The 18,430-nt window shown below is 36.4% G+C and overlaps 1 protein-coding gene across 1 annotated transcript; it reads right to left on the bottom strand.

Moving 5' to 3' along the window:
• Positions 1-1,995: 1,995 nt before the first annotated feature.
• Positions 1,996-16,440, bottom strand: EIF2S3 (eukaryotic translation initiation factor 2 subunit gamma). The gene is made up of 12 exons (XM_016165833.2): positions 16,127-16,440; positions 15,525-15,588; positions 14,435-14,562; positions 14,225-14,346; positions 12,262-12,356; positions 10,791-10,949; positions 9,677-9,811; positions 8,150-8,244; positions 7,509-7,653; positions 6,028-6,197; positions 5,438-5,610; positions 1,996-2,762 (listed from the first exon to the last, which is right to left on the bottom strand). The coding sequence occupies exons 1-12, from the start codon at positions 16,193-16,195 to the stop codon at positions 2,699-2,701; spliced, it is 1,419 nt and encodes a 472-aa protein (XP_016021319.1). The 5' UTR covers positions 16,196-16,440; the 3' UTR covers positions 1,996-2,698.
• Between the last annotated feature and the right edge of the window lie 1,990 nt (positions 16,441-18,430).

Genomic DNA, 18,430 nt, shown 5'->3' with positions numbered 1-18,430 from the left:
CAAGGTACACTTTTTTTTTTCAATCTGAAAAACATCCAAGTGTACACAAGAATGCATTCTTCTAATATATTACTGGATTTAATTTACTAATATTTTAGTAAAAATTTTATCACTTTATGAGAATGGTCTCTAGTGTGGGCAGCAGGGATATAATTTTGAACAAGTTAGGATGTCTTTTTCATCTCCTTTGGTTTCCTATTTTTGGGAACAATTTAAATATCGGAATTACCTATTCCTTGAAATTTGGCAGAATGTTTATCATAAGTTTGTAAAAACTCTAGCAGAGGTAATTTTTTAACCTGCTTCTTATCAATATCTTCTTAAGGGTATCTTCATTTTTGGTAATTAAATTTTTAAAAAATATATTTCCAGAAAAGCATCCATTTCACTGCGAGTTTCACCATGTTGTTTTTCTAGAAATGAGATTTTTACTCATTTCAGTTTTCAGAGTGCAGCTATTTGCACTCTAATTAGTTCTTTTTCCTCTGCAAAAACCAGACACACATCATCTTTGTATGTTACAAAGAAATATTTGACTTTTCTAGGTCAGCCTGGACATCATTTGGATGTCACAGCTAAACTGCTCTAATGCTTCCCATTTCTGTGAGACTAACAAGAGTTACACACAGCATTCTTACAAAAAGGGTAACTCTGGCTTTGCTGAAAATGAGCTGCAGTGCTGATAGGGTGGAAGCAGAGTGGCAGGGTTATTACCTCTGGTGGCTTTAATTAGGATAGTAGGAGTGGAGGTGGTGAGAATTGGTCGGATTCTGAACATTTTGACCAGAGTGCCAATAAGATTTACATATGCAACATGTTTTCATCAGCAACATTGCATTACAGGCAGATTCTCAACCAGGTACATCTTTTGCTGAGAATCACTGCACTGATTTTGTTCTATGAAAATAAGGTCCTCAGTTTTGTGGATTTCTATTTACAAGGTGCTTTGCAAAATTGTTGAATTTCATGTGGATGTTTGAAATAGATGAGACTTCTGGTTTCAGTTCTGACATTACAATAAATTAGTCATCTATTGCAAAGGTCTGGATTTTAAGTTATTCCAGAATTTCTGATAGGTTACAAAACACATGGGGACATGTCAGATATAAAATTGTTTAGATTAGAACCTTGCTTTATTTGAACGTGCTCCACATGCTATAACACAACCCTTCAAAGTCAATCAAGTATGTAACATTAATATGCTTCCTCAAAACTTATAAACTTATATAACAACTCACGGCCATAGCTTTTAAACTTCTACAAAGCAGCAGCTTCAATGCCCAAAACAGCACACTATTATGACTATATGACTACAGCAGGGGCCCCCAACCCCTGGGCTATGGACCAGTACCTGTCTGTGGCCTGTTAGGAGCTGGGTCACACAGCAGGAAGTGAGCAGTAGGCAAGTGAGCTGATACATCTATATTTGCAGCTGCTTCCCAGCGCTAGCATCACTGCCTCAACTCCACCTCAGATCATCAGGCATTAGATTCACAAAGGAGCGCCAGTGCCTGATGCCAAATAGGTTGAGGACCACTGGACTATGACATTAAGTTCCACATTAAATGCAAATTTAAGAAAAGCAAACTAGAGGGTATTAACAGATTACCAAGACTCAGTAACATTGTGTTTTCTCATATACCTCCTTCTCAATTCTTGTTTCTCAACACTGGGAAATTTTTAAATATCAATACCTGGGCTCCACCCCAAGCCAATTAAATCATAATCTCTGTGGGGCATCTTATCTTTTTTTTTAAAGCTTCTCTGGCAATTCTAATGTCAGCCAGAGTTGAGAATCACTACTCTAACAATCTTATGAAACAAAAAATAAGTAAAAATAAAAAAGCATAGTAAAAGTGCAGGAACATGAACAAGTTAGAAATCAAAGGACTCACTCTTTGCTTTCTAACATCTTCTACCCTTTAAAAGGTCCAAAGATTACTAATATTAGAATTGACATCACATCTTTATCAATTAAGCAACCAAGACATAAAATAAGGCCTGGGAAAGATCTTTATTCATCTGGTTTAACATTATTTTCCAAAGGGGGAAAGCTGCTGGATTTCAGGTGAAAATGCAGAAACAAGTGCACAGCATGATAGTAAGAGGGCAAGGAGAATTTCCAGCTCTAGTTTCCTATGTTCCAGTCCAGAAAAGGGGGGAGGGGAAGGAAAGGAAAGGTGTGTCAATGGGAATAAGTACTCGTGCTCTAAAAGATAATTTCTTTTCACTCATAATTGCAAAGATAAAGCAACATAAAATATAAGGCAAAGGGAAGCTGGTCTTCAGGAATTTGTGTCCAAGTTTTTACTGGTATAACAATCTCTTCGAGCCTGGAGCTACTAAAGGTGAATCATGGGGGAGGAAAAAAAAAACTTTATTTCAAACAGGTTCGGTGGTACATGTGCTACAGCAAAGGCTGGTTGTAGCAAATCATTTCATTTCAAACCTGTGTTGATATATAAATTAGACATTATTTGATAATGATTAATTTCTGGTAAATTTTGATTAAATCCAACATTATACCAGTTTATACACTTATTGTAGACTCTATTTTAGTACTAAAAAATGACAATGACAGTTACCACTGAGGCAGTGGGCTGTGATATTCATTCCCCAGTTCTGCTTTAAAAAGATACCCCTAGGTTGTTAAGAGAAAATCTGATTTCATCCAAATGTATTATTTAACTGGAATTCTTCAGTCATCATCTACTGTTGGCTTGATTGTCACGCCTCTTCTTATTTGACCCCAACCAATTAAACTGCAAAACGAAAATAAAAGAAACTGTGAATTTTATGTCCATTTCATTATCATTACCACACAGTCATTTGACATATTGCTTATCTGCTTAATTTGAATTTGCTTCCAAAACCTGCTCCTCCATAAAAAAAAAAGCTCATACTATCTTCTTAGACTCAGAGATGGGCTCTAGCCAGAATGAATAACAGGAAAAGCAAAAAAAAAAAAAAAAAAAAAAGTTGCTATATAAATATGCTCATCTTCATACTATCAAAATATGTCTATCCCTTCAGAAGCACCAAAGGAGAGTCTTCCCATCCACCTACAGAACTATGCCGATACAAAACCACTCAGAGTCTGGTTTTAAAAAAATCTTTATCCTTTTCTCCTTGAAAAATGTTTTTTTTACCACTTGGAGCACCTCAAAATATCAAAATGGCTTTAGCATGACCTTAGCTGGTAAAGGAAATTAAGAGAACTAAAGGACTAGATAGTCTATAGGCAGATTACCCCTAACGGCTAAGAGACCTCTCTGCTCATACTTCCGATGTCTGCTCTATGAGTGACCACCAGGTTGGATTGCTACCCCAACTGAGCTTCTAAAACAAAACCCACCTAAACATACATTAAACCACAATTCTAAAAGATGTAAGGATCATTCTGATGCTCTCGTTTCTTTTAACAATTTTAACATACTTGCTAATTTTTAAGCAAAGTCTAAAATTTCGTTTGGATAGAATCCTCTTATAATAGTGTAAAGACACAAAAAGATATCTTGGTTTAAAATCTGTTCTTATCTAGGAAATGCAGCATTCTAATTAAGTGAGAATAATACATGCCATGCTGAGAGTTCTGAAAGTTTATTACTTAAGCCTATTTTAAAAGATACTGAAGATCAGTACATCTATAATGACAAATAGTATAATCATACAAAAAAAAAAAATAAAATCAAGTGAGCATAAGTCACCACAAAGCAGGATTATTTACTCAAGTGATAAAAGTCCATCACGGGGCACAGTACCAGAGAAGCCTTGACAAGAGAAATCGGTAGTGAGGAAAAAAAGAGCCAATGGTGATTTGAATAATTCTGGGTGCAATCAATTAAAGGGTTTATACAGACAAAGCAGGAGGAAATGTCAAAGCAGGAAGAAAAGTAAAATGCATTGAAACAGGTTTTCAGAAAGGTCCTAAATATCAGAAAGTAGTGAGACAGTCCTAAAAATTGTCAAGCACAGCATGATAAAAATGTTTGACTCAGCTCTTAACAAAGAGGCAAACTAGGAATCCTTTGCAATACCTTTAAGGGTAAAGTGATGATAATATGGAGCGAGGGAGGTACAAGATGACTCTGGAACATCTTGTGTCAGAAAGTAAGGAACTCTTCCAAAACAAATAAACAAACAAACAAACAAACAAACAAACAAAACTGATGGGGACATGTCAAAAGGACACAGGAGCCAGTTTGAAAGGTCTCTACTGAACAAATCCTGGACAATCTGGGCATCAAAATAATATGAACAGTAACAAATCATAACCTACTAAATAAAATAGTACTCCAAGAGTCCATATTATAACTAGATAAATAAACAATGGGGGGAAAAATGTCAACTGATAAAAGGAGTGGTGGGGTTGGAGGCGGGTGATTACTATTTTAAAATCACTATAATCACGCTCAATTCAGACAAGAATCATCTGTGGATGCTAAATCGAGGGGGGTGGGATTTAATGAGGAGCAGACTATTGGCATAGTCTCAGAGTTTCCCCATAGAATTCTTATGAATTGCAAGGGTGAAAAGATTAATTATATAGTGGAGAAACTGGACAACACCTGGAATGCATGATCAAAACTAACTTCAACAAGGAGGCGTTGTCAGATATCATGTGCCTCTGGCTGTGATTCCCTGAGGAGACATCACCACCTATATGAGTACCACAGCCAAGAATACATACCTAAATCTAATCTTAGGAAACATCAGATAAAAACCCAAACTGAGAAACAATCTATAAAGTAACTAGCTTCTATCTTTCAAAGTCATCAATGTTAAGACAAAAGAAAGGCAGGGAAGTTCCAGATTAGAGATCGGAAACATGAAAATCAAATGGAATGCATGATCTCAGACTGGAGGGAAACAGAGGACATTGGGACAAGAAATGAAACTGGAATGTGGACTGTATATTTCAGTATATTATCAATGTTAAACTTAAGTGGTTTTATAAGAGAATATCCTTGTTTTAGGAAATATATACTGAATATTAAGAGATCAAGGAACATGATTTATACAACCTACTCTTCGAATGGTTCAAAAAAGTTCATATACATATAAAAATATATACCAAAAAAGTTCATATACATATAAAAATATATACATATACAAATAAATTGTGTATCTAGGAAAAGGGAAGATAGGAGTTCTGTGTGTATTCTTGTAACTTTCCTGTTAAGTTTGAAATTATTTCCAAGTAAAAAGTTTAAAAAAATCAAAGACAAGAGAAATACTGAACCAAATTCACTAGGTTTTGCATAAGTTGTGTCTATTACAAATCAGGGCTAGAAATACAGATTTCAGTTATCCAAATAGCTGAGAGTTAAAGCCACAATAACTGTTGCATTCAAGGAAAAGTGTGTGTGTATACCACCAAGAACTTAAGAAAATCGACTGTATCTTATTAGACAGTGACAAAGGCTAATAAACTTACCGCCAGTGTTTTTCAACTCTTCGGCTAAGGGCAATTTTTTCTCCTACTTCTGTGCACACAGGATTAGTCAAAACGATTTTACCCAGATCAGCCTTGACTGCACTAACTCTTCCTCCTGTCGACAGGGATCCTATGTTCACCATGAGCACTTCATTCTTAGACAACTTTTGCACCTAAGGAAATAAATTGGGGAAAAATAAACCCTCAAATTGAGAAAATGTGTTCCAAAAATGACTGCTTATTTTCCTTCCTCCTTGCCAACAACAGAAGTCAGCAATTTTCCATCTCTGTTAACCCAATCTTACTGACTTTTAAAAAAAATCATGTGGATAATAAAAATACCATGTCATCATCATACGTTGACATACTTTTCTGTTTCGTTTCACTTTATTGCCATTTGGTTCTCAATTTTCAGGAAGTCAAATTTATTCACCTTTTTTTTTTTTCTTAGCGTTTTTCAGCAATAAAGTATTTCTTTTCTTTTCCACCTTTTTTTTTCTTAATCTCATATTAACTGTAAAATGAACCTCGAAACTGGTCTTAACATCACTGTCACTTTTTTTGAAAGAGAAATTACAGAAAGTACTTACTTTTGCTGCTTTCTTATCTCCTTCAGTGCGTACACCTAGAAGCCGTCTAAGCAAGAAATAGGAGATTTCCAATTCTGTGAAGATCTCAGGTAAAGCTCCAACTGCACCGAGTACCTGCCCCACCATTCTGTCGGCTCGGCACAAAGTGGGGTCAATTTTTGTTCCAACTCCTGATATAAAATAAGATATAATTATATATATATATATATATATTTTTTTTTTTTCAGCTTTTTCCCCCATAAAGCTGTTTACCCCAAAACTTAGTCAAACAAGTATAGCATATATCTACACATTTTAAATACACACATATTTTCATAGTCATGTAACAGCTACATAGAAGTGAAAAAATACCTGTTTTTATCTGAAGAAACAGAACTATAAACTCACAGGTTAGTTGGACATTGAGAACAGACTCTTGATTTAAATTCTAACCAAAGAGCAAACAGAGATAATAGTCTAACTCAAAAATGCGTCTGAATATCCTTAATGAAGGTTGAAAAAATACAAAATTCATGAGTAGTCTGCAGAATATTTGCTTGCTATTTCTCCTCTAGAAAGCTGATTAAAAAGACAATTTAAAGATTTCATATCTGACTCTTGGGATTCACTTCAAAAATACTTTAGCAGTGTGTCTTTCAAGGACAACAAGAAGAAGAAATAAAGATGAAGTACAACTGGCAAAGTATGGGTAATTGTTGAAGCTGGGTGGTGGCTACACAAAAGTTATCATTACACCATTTTCTACTTTTATGTTTGAAAAGTTCCATTAAGTTAAATTTTTAAAAACTTTTCTGGAGTGTCCTTATTTATTAAGAAAAAAATCATATACAATAAATTCCTGATCATAGGATAAAGTAGAAAAATGAATTCTATAGCCAAGAACTAGAGAATCAAAAGACAAAATCCTTCTTCATCAAACATTTTCTTCTTTAATCCAAAGCTTAATACCTCTGACTAAATCTCACTGAATCTTGCCTTTTTATGGATATCCAACAATACACTAAGTTGTAAGGGCCCAGAAAATCCATAAATTATCTAACTACTACACAATGGAAGTTATCTTCTTTTATTTCCACCTCAGCATAAATATGAAGACATGATTCAACTTACATTTGTGTGGGTAACTTTCCATTTGTAAAACATATATAAAAATCAACCTCTCTAACCCCAAAACTGTGTAGAACAACAACAAAAAGGTACAGTTAAGTATTTTAAACACTGGGTCATAAAACTTATTTTGTTATTACTAAAAAGGAGCTATTTTATATACTAAATCAAAATTTTTCTTTATGCTTATAAATTATTTTTACAAACACATGAAACCAACTCATGACCTGAAATCAACAGCTTAACCATATATATATTCCCCCATCCCATTCAACTATTAAAATATCCAATTAAAAATCTCTATCTTTTTGGGTAATCCATTTTCCAAGAATATCCGCAAATGAAAAGTGCAGAGATGAGGGGGAAATCCTTACCGATAAGACCTCCTGGAGCAGCATACTGAAGATCATTATGTTCCGCAAACAATGATACAATTTTGGAAAAGATTGGTTTACACATGAGTTTTCCTTCACTATCTTTGGAAACAATACCAGGTCTGACTTCTATCTCCTGGCCCACCTGTAAAAATATAAATTAATCATCAGAATTACTGTGGGACAACAGGAAGACCACAAAATTGAAAAGGCAATCCTTTCTCTATTTCGAAGACCACTATTTAAAAAAAAAAAAAGAGAGATGTGAAAGAGATCTTCAAAACCATCTGGCTGTCCAACTGTTTCTAATCACCTAACACACAAACCTATCCCCATATAAAATGTGCTCCATACTTATGAGGAACCCATAGATGTCAGATACTTAAAAAACATAACAGTACACAGACATCTATGTCAAGCACTAGACACTATAAAAAAATTTTTTTTTCAATATGGAGTATCCATACTATTTTCCTGATTAAGACAAGAGGAAAACAAGAATGCACCACTAGACTGGATGGTGAACATACAGTGGAGTATACTGTTGTTGTATTATGAAGTTGTAAACCTGAAATTTATGTTATTAACTAATGTTATCTCAATTAAAATAAGAAAAACAAAACAACCAAAATCCAGTTTACCTTTAACACTCCTTTGAGAATACTACCACCAGCTACACCCCCCTTAAGGTCATCAACTTCACAGCCAGGTTTGTTGACATCAAAGGACCTAATAACTAAAAGAAAGCAAAACAAATTAAAGCCAATCCTGTTCATTTTAACTTTTGAAGAAATATTATTTTCTAAGTTAACTTTCCTCAAATAGTAGACACATAAGATTTACACCAAAGGGATGACTTTGTGACAAAATCTAACTTACTGCACTGCAGCCTTACTTATGATGGAAAAGTGGAAATAACTTCAAAGTTCATTGATACGAGGCACATTATGGTACATCGAGACTACTGCAGTATCATGCAGCTACTAAAAAAGAATATTAGAGCTATCTGTGATAATTTGGAATGATAACCCTCATAGACTATTAAGAATAAAAAACTAGTTACAAAAATAACATACATAGTATGACCCCACTTCCACACCAGAAAAAACTAAAACAAAAAACATGTTTACACATGATGATATGAACAAAGAGAGGTAAGGGAATAGTAACAACTGTTAACTTTGGTTACTTGAGGGCTAAGGGAGAGAAGTGGGAGGCACCTCTTTATATGCCTTTATCAGGGTCCTCAAACTTTTTGGTACCAGGGACCGGTGCTCCTATTGAGTATCTAATGCCTGATAATCTGAGGTAGAGCTGAGGCAGTGATGCTAGCACTGGGGAGTGGCTGCAAATACAAATAAAGCTTGCTTACTCGCCCACTGGTCGCCTCCCGCTCACTTGCTGTGCGGCCCAGCTCCTAACAGGCCATGGACCACTACTGGGGGTTAGGGTCCCCTGCTTTATATGACTTCTATAATAAAAATTTAGTTTTAAAACTACTTAACAACTCTAGGACTACGTGACCTGCACTTAGGTCCTGAGAGCAGTGACCCTTAACGAGAGGTATGCCATCACAATCACCTAAGAGAACATTTTCCACAACAATTAGGGGGACCCCAGGAGAAGGCCCAGAGGGGCTCAAATGAGTCTGTTTTGAAAAGGCTCCTACATCTCTGTGTAGGAATCACAAGCTCAGATGATCAAATTATACCAATATTGGCACTATAAACTTAAAAGTGAAAGAACATGAAAATCTTCATTCATGGTACAAGGAAATCAATTGAATGGAAGTTCTCATATCCTGTTCCTTACCAAAATATTATAATTCCGTAGAGAATACTGTATTACTCCTTCTTAATCACATACCATATACTGAGCGTAAGGTTAAAAGATACTTCTGCATTCAGGACCCTGTTTCTCATCCAGTAATGAAATCTAGTACTACCAACACAATCTCAGAATTCATCGATTACAAAAAAATTTTATGGAGATTGTGTAATTTATTAACACCTCTGGAGAAAGAGGAAATAGTAATAAATAGCCTTAAAGGTGAACCATCAATGTGGAAAAGGTCCAATGAAGAGTTAAAACCCCAAGAAATCAAGATATGAAAAAAATGCTTTTATAATATTATTTAAAAAGAGTTAAAGACAAATCCTATCACTTACCAATGAGTCGGGGTTCTGAAGTAAAGTCTCTTGGGGGTACTGGAATTTTCTTTACTATGTACTCACAGACAACTTCAATATTGTATTTCAGCTGAGCAGAAATTGGAATAATAGGAGCTCCTTCTGCTACTGTACCTATATGACAAAATTCAGAATAATCAAAATTCTTCAGTTTCATAAAACTTGTTCTATACATGTTACACGAAACAAGATTACTAAAATATATGCCTAAATATCCCCACACAAATGCCAGCAACAGGTAGAAAGTGATAATCCTGTTTTGAAACATGGCTGTATTGTTTGTTTTTACTCCTGAAAATGAATATTATTCCCATTAAGGGAAAAATGTTAAAATACATTAATAAGATATACTTAACATACTAAAATAATAAAACTGCTTAAGAAATAAAATACAAATACTCCTGGGAAAGAGCACTTTACTAGTTGGAAGATTTCTAATAACATGTAATTAACCTCCCAATAAATGTCAAGATAAAATTACAGACTCTTTGCTAATCAAAGATTGCTGCATATACAATGTTTGCTCTTTATTAATTATATATCAAATAGGCTGGCCGAAGAAATGGAACAAATGTAATTAGATTTTAATCAATATGACTTATTCTTTCTCATTATGATAGAACTGGGTCCATCGGAAGTCAACCTAACAAGAAAAACAAGGCAGAGAGAATTGAACATCAACAATAAGATTCATCATGTCTTGCCTGAAATGAAAAACACTACACTGTCAGAAATGGACTATAAAGATTAAATGAATGAATGTCAGTTCCAATTCTCAAAGTAGCTATTTAGTAAGAACAGTGTAAGACTTGTTTTTTTAAAAAAACATTTTACTATCACTGAATTTTTTTTTTTAATCTGATGTTTCTAGAATACAACTTCAGTTCTACCTTTCAGCCAGCAAAAATATACTTTAGTCTTATCAAATTCAGAAACACAGATTTCACTCATTACATCAAGTAGCTAACAAGTAGAAGGTAGAGAAAAATAAGGCTTAAGACCTATAAATTTAGATAGGAGTTAATTTAACATCTGGTATCTGGATTGCCTCTCAAAGTGATTCATAGAAACATTAAATATTATGGTTTCTTACCTTGTACAAATGCAAGGATCTGTTCATATTGTTCTTTAGCCTGGCTTTCTTTTACCAAATCAATTTTATTTTGTAAAATCAAAATATGCTTCAGTTTCATGATTTCTATAGCAGCCAGGTGTTCAGATGTCTGAGGCTGAGGACAAGACTCATTACCAGCTAGATAAGGAAGAATAAAAAAGATGTATGAGCATCAGCTAAAAATATTTTCCAGGAAAGGCAAATCCATGACACAAAAAGCAGATTAAGGCTGCCAGGGGCTTCGAAAGGGTGAAACAGTGACTGCTTAATACAGCGGTCCCCAATCTTCTTGGCACCAGGGACCAGTGCTCCTATGAGAATTTAATGCCTGATGACCTAAGGTGGGGTTGAGGTGGTCATACTAGCGCTGGGGAGTAGCTGCAAATACAGATGAAGCTTCGTTCTCCCACTGTTCACTCCTACTGTGTGGCCCAGTTCCTCAGGCCACAGACCGCTACTGGTCTGTGGTCCAGGGGTTGGAGACCCCTTAATAAGAATAGCATTTCCTTTTGAGATAATGAAGATACTCTGGAACTAGATAGTGGTGATGCTTGTATAACACAGTCAATGTACTTAATGTCACTGAAATTTTACACTTTCAATAGCTAAAATGGTTAAATTTCACATTATGTTTATTTTACTACAAAAAAAAAAAAAGCTGGTATCTAATAAAAGAATTGTTTGAACATCTTAGCCCCACTCAAGGAAAAAGTCTTAGATATTACTGCCGAGTGTCCAACTTTTGCCCCTGCTTCCCCTGTGTGTGTGCATTCACTGAAGCCTCTCAATCATTTGGCTTTCATTACTGGTCCTAAGCAAGAAGCTTGGAATCAGCAAGTTTGGCATCTCGGGGTCTGCCCTCAGCTTCTGCTCAGGCATAACGCTCTATATCTAGTATTAGAGATGTTCTAGCTAGTATTAGAGATATGATGATCCTCCCCCAGCAGTGATGTTCAGATGTTCTGTACTATGTTTATTTGGCATATTTTTTAAAATTATATCCCACACCAACAAAATCTCTCGACAGCTCACATAAGGAAGGTAGCACAACCCTAGCCTTGAAAACCCCAATTCAGGTCTAGACTTCAGCACTTAAATTATGAGATTTGCAAAAACATCATATACCACTGTTGCAGTCGAAAGTGAGACAAAACTACATATACTTTTACATGTAAATTTAGAATTAAATTATTTCATGTGATCTAAGTGGGAAAAACGCACTATTTACTTTTTAAAATATACATTACCATAAGAATTCTCACTAAACATAAGCCTCGGGTCTATCTTGTTTAATATTTTGTGATCGCTGGTTGGCAGTGATGTCATCCTGGATGACATGTGGGTTTCCATTTGTGTCACACTTAGTTAATGGATATAGCTCTTAGTTCCCCTTTAAATATTCCATCTTGGATTTGTTCTACATTGTCCAAACCAATTCTGATGTATTTACCTATCAACAAGAGAGCTGCATCCATCACGGCTGCACCGTTCAGCATAGTAGCCATCAAAATATCATGGCCAGGACAGTCAACAAAGGAAACATGTCTAATAATGGAGAAATAACAATCAGCGCTAAGATCAATCAATACTTTAAGATGTAATTTATAGATTTCCTAAAATCAAATCACTTTAAATATAGAATGTGAATATAATATATACAAAATTTTGGAATAAAAATATGGAAATAATTCTTATTGCAATATAGCCAAATGGTTACAGGACTTGGTGTTTCTAGACCCTGGAAATAAGATTACCTACTGGCTGAGAGTGAACACTGCACAACATTATAAAACAAATAAAATTAGCTACGTGTACAAATAACTGAAGAGCCAGAAACTCTCAAATCCAATGAAAATGAATACAGTATAGAGCAGCAGTCCCCTACCTTTCTGGCACCAGGGACCAGTGCTCCTATGAGAATCTAATGCCTGATGACCTGAGATGGAGCTGAGGCGGTGATGCTAGCGCTGGGGAGTGGCTGCAAATACAAATGAAGCTTCGCTTGCTCGCCCACCCCTCACCTCTTACTGGGCGGCCCGGTTCCTAACATACCACAGACCGGTACCGGTCCACGGCCCAGGATTTGGGGACCCCTAGTATAGAGTGTATATTGAGAATGGCATCTATTTCAAAGCTAAAATAAGTGTTAACAAAATGGGCATTGCCATAAGAAAAAATAAAGTGCCAAAAATTTCTCTAACACCAGGAAAAGCTGAATTGCCAACCTGTGGTGGAGATGGCAGCACTGCTTTAACAAAACTATGCTATTCAATGAGAATCATTATTTTTAAAAAGTGTGTGCTCACACTGTCATGATCTAAAATAGGAGTCAGCAAACTATGGCCCTTAGGCCAAATCTGGCCCACTGCCATACCCACCCATGCACAAAGTCTATGCCTGCTTTCAGAAGACAAGAGCAGAGCTGAGCAGCTAAAATAGAAAACTCATGGCCTGCAAAGCCATAAATATTTACTATCTGGCCCTTTATAGAAAAAGTTTGCTGATCTCTGATCAGGGCCAAAACTAGGATGAGACAAGTGAGGCACTTGCCTCAGGCATGAAATTTAAGGAGGTGCCAAAAAATGAAAGAAAAAAAAAAATCAAGATAACTAAAATCTAAATTTAATATTTAAAAAAAAACCAAAATTAACGCAAAAATCCATAATAAACATCAAAATTTTAAATGGGGGGGGGCGGGGAAGGATCAGTAATAATGCCATGCTGAGCCAAAAACAAGCCAGAAAGAAAAGTGATATTGAAGGGGGGGGGGGAATCAATAATTTTGAGCCTATCTTTATTTAAACCAATGACATGCTATTTATCATGGCTTTTTTGCATTAATTTCTAAAAACACTGCCCAAAATACTACTTAACTACTGAGGGTTTCTTTTTTTTGTTTTTAGCCTCCCCCACTCCCTTAAATTCTTGGCCCAAGGCAAGTGCTTCACTTATCTCTCTTTAAGTCCCAGCCCTGTTTCTGTTTTAAAATTTCCTTGTGGTGCATCTCCATAAACATTACTAGGCGGATGTCAGTAATCTCTGATGAAGAACTAAGATATGAATCATATTCAGAAAATAGATGAGTAACGACAGAAACAGAAACAACAATGTTTAAAAGAAATTTAGGAAGCCTGACAAAAAGGATCCCTTAAATCTAATGAGCTGTGTTTCCCTCCATTCCATTCTACTTATGTGGTGGTACTCTTTAGAGAACTTGCATGTAAGTATCTTAAGTTTAAATACTTGACTTTTCAAATTATTGTCACTATAGACAATAAAATAATAGAAAAATAACAAAATCATTCAGCAATTAGGTTCATTGTTTAATATGTCAGTTAAGTATTTCAAAAAGCACCAATCACGAGACAATAAAATATGAAGTATAAAGTGTTTTTTAGCACAAAAGAGGTCACCTGACTAATTTGAAGTTCCCTTTGGTCCCTGGAATGTCTGTAGGAAACTCATCAGGTGTACTACTTCCACAGGATTTATAACATTCTGGCCGAGGACAACTTGGGTCATCAAGTTTATAAATCTAAAGATTTCAATGAAAAAAAGATTGGGACTTGTTATCTGCATATTCCAATTAAATTTTGTTTCCAGTTCTACAGTACAGAGCTCACCTTAGCATTAGCATATCCAAGCTTGATTGTAATATTTCTCTCTAGTTCATTTTTGAACCTGACAGTGTGAACTCCAGAAATAGCTTTTACAACTGTGGATTTCCCATGAGCTACATGACCAATTGTACCTACAGACAAAGTACAAAAAATGAATTCACGTGCATTCCAATTACACCAAATATTTTTTCAAGTAGTGTTAGAGTAGAAAATTCAAAGCCCAAACTAACTTGCTATAAATATCAACATAAAACCAAAGGTGACTTCAATTTTTGCTCCTACATATTCTTTTCTACTAAAACAGTCTAAGATGGGTTGAAGAGAACTTTCCATGTAACTGACAACCTTATTCAAAAACTATACTCGGCATACTAAACGCTATCCATCTTATGTTCTTAATCACAGAAAAGGCCACCTTCATTTAAAATAAATGCTCAACTGAAAAATACATAATCTCTTGTACATTAAGAAACTTTCAGCATTTCCAGAGTGAAGTCAATAGGTATGATGAGCCCTGACACAACCAAAAGGAATGTATGAAAATGAGAAAATCCAGGTTTAATTACGGTAATGCTTTTAAAGGTAGCATGTATCATAACTTTTTAATAGCCTGATGGTAGAGCTTTGCTTTTAATTAGGTTTTACTGTGCTGTTTGTATAGACTCTCCAAAACCCAAAATTGACATTCAGTCAACATAACTTCTCTCAGGTTCTAGGTATCAATTAAATTTAAAAAAAAATTTCTACTTAATAATAGCTTTTATAGCAAGTAAAACTTTCAAAAACTCTGCCCTTGCAATAACTCTGTGTGGCAAATACGGCCACATTTTTACCTCTTCCTTAAAGTGCTACATGACTACACATTATGCTATTAACCTCCTCATGTCTCTATCTTTTCTTCTCAATTAGTCTGTAAGGTAGACATGGGCAACGTGCTTCCCTCCCAAAATACAGCAGGTACTTTGCTCACAAGGGCTCAACGTCTATTTCTTAAATATTCACATTCTCATATAATTCAGGTAATCACACAAAAGATGTTAAAAATATTTGAGATCAAGCAAGTCAAGTCTCCAAGAAGTTACTCTTATCTTACCTATATTAATTGTGGCTTGTCTGCTGATAACTTCGTGTGAAAGTGGGGTCAATTTGGTAACATCCTGCAATCAAACATTTATTTTTAAATCGCTGTACATAAGGCAAATCACAACTTTTCCTTGGACTTTTACATTTGATCTACAGCTCGCTACCATGTGAACAACTCTCTTCTACTTCTAAAATGCTTTTCCTGTATAAGCAAGCTTGTATGTATACTGATGACAGGCAAGCCCCAAGAGTCCTTCATCGTTACACAAAACTACACCTCCACTCACTGTTGGAGATGTGGAGGTCCGTGGACACCCAAACTTGACCGCAATTAGCACTGGGGACAGTGTAAACACTCCCTTCCCAGACCTTGAAAAGTGAAAACCTTACTGACATTTAACACTATTTCGAGATTTCACGATCTCAAACACCCCTGCCCAGCTCATGCATTGCCGAGGTGCCGGCGGCAGCGCCCGCGCGGCTTTGGGCGCCCGGCTCCGGAGCCAACCATGCTCCCGACAGCCCGGCACTGTCTCATCTAAACGCCTCCTGGGAGGCCCTGTCATCCCCACTCCTGAGCTCACTCCGCATCCTCCCAGAGCGAAACCTTACCAAAGTGGCAAGATCCTGGCGAGAAAGATGCGGTTGCCCCAGAGTCACTCCAGCCTCGCCTCCCGCCATCTTGCCTGGAGAGGAAGGAAGTCGCCCCCGCAACTGCCTGATTGAACGCAGGCCCTCTAGTGCAAGGGAGGCGGGGAGGAGAAAAGGCGGGTAGACCGACTGGGGCCCAGGCCTGGGAAAGTAAGGTGACTGCTGCAACAGCGTCTCGCTGCTTGCACTTCTTTCCGCTTGGATTCATATAGTACCTGCCAGCAGGCTGACTGGGAAACGCGAGGCAAAGTTTTGGGATCCGTTCGCCGCGGACATATTGGTGATTTTAGCGCAGGCAGCGCTGAGGTCAGCCCCGCAAAAGGCCCCTTGTTAGGCGGGTGAAACTAACGTCGCGCGCGCTGGCGAAGGAGAGGTCATTTCCGTTTCTCGTGGGGGTGGCCGGAAGGGTTTTTCGGAACCTGGGAATTTTACTCTGAGTGTGAGAACCGGCAGTGGGAACCTCCTTCTTTGCCGAGTTCTCTAATTTAATAAGCCGAAGTCGGCTCGGGTCCGGCCCACCTGTGACGAGGCTCTTGGTCGGGAGGGGGCCACGCCCCGAGCAGGCCACGCTCGCGCCACCTGGCGAGCGGCGGGGAGGGCGCCCTCGCGCGGATGTTCGGCGGTTCAGGAATGGCAAAAGCAAAGTCTAACTTGTTCTGGGAGAGGAGAGGTTTCTAGAGCCTGGGAGGTGATCCTTGGTGGCGGTAGAGTGCACACAAAATGGAGTTAACTTAGGATAGAAACTAGGTGTCGTTAAGAGCGGCCAAAGAGGTTTTTTTAAAGGCTGACCCAAGAAAACGCGCTTCTTTAATGCAAACATTACCAATAAATCGGTATTTTAAAACTTAAAAGTGTTGAGACTTTCTTATCCTTTTTCATCGAGTGTTAAAAAGAATTCGAGGGAGTTTTGTTTCTCCCCATGCATTTATATGCTTTACAAATTTTCTGTCATGAACAGGTAATCCTTTCTAGTCAGAAAAAATTAAGAATAGGCGAATAAGAATTTAGGTTACCTGTGTTCATTGAATACTTAAGTAAAATTAATGTTTTCTATCATAAGTTTTAGGTACAACAGTATACCTAAAATAGGAAGTTATGTTTCAATAAATGCATTAATTGGTTATGTGATGGTAGAAACTACAATATATTTGGGTGGAGGCATTTCTAAATTTAGGAACTTAAAGTTTATAAATTTAGAATTTATTTTTCATTGTAAATAATTGTACCAGTCAACTCACAAAACCCAGTGAGGTGATAAGAATGTGGAATTAGTGGTGATGGTTGCACAACTTTGTGAATATACTAAAAACCCGTGAATTGTGCAGCTTAAAAGTGTGGGTCTTATGGTATGTGAATTATACCTCAATATAAAAGTCATTGTTAATAAATAGAACATAATATGCTTCATTTGGCAATAGAAACATCACAAGAAATAATAATAATAAACATTGGCACCAATTTAAAAAGTATTAACTATTTAATCCTGACAACAATCTGATGAGGTATATATTATGATTACCATTTTACAGGTGAGGAAACAGTTCTAAAAAATTGAATAGCATGTCCACAATAAATAGCACAACTAGAATTCATTCATGGGCAATAACGAGTATGCTTTTTTTTAAAAAAAAAAAAAAAAAACGGCTTTATTGAAGTAAAATTTGCATGCCACAAAATTCACACATTGTAAGTGTATAATTAAGCGATTTTTAGTGAGTTTACAGAGTTGTGCAATTATCACTATAATCCAGATTTTGAATATTTCTAAAATTCCCCCAAAGAGATCCCGAGATGTCCATTTACAGTTTCTTTCTGTGTCCCCAGGCAACCACTAATGGTCTTTCTGTCTCTATAGATTTGCCTTTTCTGGACGTTTTATATAAATGGACTCACATACATGGTCTTTCGCTTCTGGCTTCTTTTGCTTAGCATAATGGTTTTGAGTTTTATCCATGTTGTAGCTTCTATCCGTAGTTGTTCATTCCTCTATTGCTGAATATAATTCCATTGTGTGGACTTACCACATTTTGTTGATCCATTCACCAGTTGATGGATATTTGGATTGTTTCCACTTTTTGGCTATTGTGAATACTAGTGCTATAAACATTTGTATACACATTTTTGTTATTTATGAATAATGCTGCTGTGAACATTTGTACACACGTTTTCATTTCTTTTGGTAAATATCTAGTTGTGCAGTGGCTGAGTCCTATGGTAAATGTATGTTTATATTTAGCTTTTTTAATTGAATTTTTATAAAAATTT

Source organism: Rousettus aegyptiacus, unplaced genomic scaffold, assembly GCF_014176215.1.
Source record: "Rousettus aegyptiacus isolate mRouAeg1 unplaced genomic scaffold, mRouAeg1.p scaffold_m13_p_9, whole genome shotgun sequence".
In the NCBI taxonomy this organism is placed as follows: domain Eukaryota; kingdom Metazoa; phylum Chordata; class Mammalia; order Chiroptera; family Pteropodidae; genus Rousettus; species Rousettus aegyptiacus.
This window is presented reverse-complemented; position numbering and strand designations above follow the sequence as displayed.

What these genes read in the sequence shown, in the direction of transcription:
- EIF2S3 (XM_016165833.2), bottom strand. Translation starts at nt 16,195, where the DNA reads ATGGCGGGAGGCGAGGCTGGAGTGACTCTGGGGCAACCGCATCTTTCT. An exon ending in TTCTCAAAGGAGTGTTAAAG is followed by an intron (nt 7,654 to 8,149) that starts GTAAACTGGATT and finishes ATATTTTTACAG; the next exon opens with GTGGGCCAGGAGATAGAAGT. An exon ending in GAGATAAGAAAGCAGCAAAA is followed by an intron (nt 5,611 to 6,027) that starts GTAAGTACTTTC and finishes TTATTTCCTTAG; the next exon opens with GTGCAAAAGTTGTCTAAGAA.